The 1,115-nt window shown below is 41.3% G+C and overlaps 1 protein-coding gene across 1 annotated transcript in view; it reads left to right on the top strand.

The window, feature by feature from the left end:
• Positions 1–412: 412 nt before the first annotated feature.
• dcaf15 (DDB1 and CUL4 associated factor 15) overlaps positions 413–1,115 on the top strand; it is a 9,005-nt gene continuing 8,302 nt past the window's right edge. Inside the window, exon 1 of the mRNA XM_030780663.1 lies at positions 413–508. Coding sequence (XP_030636523.1) covers positions 413–508 — 96 coding nt within the window. The remainder of the gene's footprint in view (positions 509–1,115) is intronic.

The following is a 1,115-nucleotide window of genomic DNA, read 5'->3' as shown; positions in this document are numbered from 1 at the left end:
GCACTAGGTAGTGTTAGCGCACGTTATCGCAGTAGAATTTTGAAAAGGAATTGGGAGTTTTAGGACCAAATATGAAACAAATATGAGGAGTTTTACTTTATTACCCAGATTTTGGAACGCATTCAGTTATGAGGGAAAATTCACCGTTAATACAAAGTCTACTTTGAACAATTTTAAGAACTTCACGCGTCCGAGACGCTGCTCCATCTATTACGCTTTTAAACCACACGTAAAGGTGTATTTATTTTTTGACTGTCCAATCAGATGGACCCATACCACGTCGTGAATTTACTTTTTAATTTGACCGATGTATAGTTTGACGAATGGGAACATTCCCTGGAGAGAGTTTGGCCAATCAGAAGGGTCACGGTCATGGTCGTGAGGGAGGGCGGAAGAGAATGCTAAAGCAAAAATGGCGCCCAGCTCGAAATCTGAAAAAGATGACAACAAACAAAAACAGCAGAGAAAACACAAAGACCACATCGTCAAACTTCTCACACGCGGACAGGTAGACAGTATTCAGTTGAAGCTGGCAAGATTTTGTATGCAATTCATTACTTACTGAAGAGAAATACTGCAAAATGGGTTTCAATGTGCAGTCTGTCCCAGCTAACAATGTTAGCTCACTGCGGCTACATCATCTAGAATAGATTGCCAGTTTTGAGAACTTGCCTCAGAATTAATCACTCTGAAGCTGAATGTTTGGATTTAACATGACTTAAATCTCAGTGTTTTGGATGCATGATCTTGATAAAGGCGTCGACATAATACTAAGACTAGACCGAGGGGTTTGTTAGCTGACTATGCTTGGCATAGACATACATATAAATCGGTGTTCGGTCGTCCGTTATCGTCTGTGTGGAGCAAAAGTCCTTGTTTAATTTACATGCATCGTTTGTCTACGACATGTTAAGTAGCAAAGTACGAACTCCCTGTTGTCAGCTGGCCTCTAAACCTGCTAGTCCTTAGAGTGTAGTAGCGTTTGGATGATAATGTGAGGTTGTTGGGATTATGCTGGGCTCGTCCTGTGCAGTCACATAATCATCTGTCATGCTCTTCGATGCTAAACTGAAAACGGTGCCGTCAAATACCGTGACAGCTACAATAATGTGATA

Source organism: Chanos chanos, chromosome 7, assembly GCF_902362185.1.
Source record: "Chanos chanos chromosome 7, fChaCha1.1, whole genome shotgun sequence".
Lineage (NCBI taxonomy): Eukaryota > Metazoa > Chordata > Actinopteri > Gonorynchiformes > Chanidae > Chanos > Chanos chanos.
Note: the sequence above shows the minus strand (reverse complement) of the source record. Positions and strands in the feature narration are given on the sequence as shown.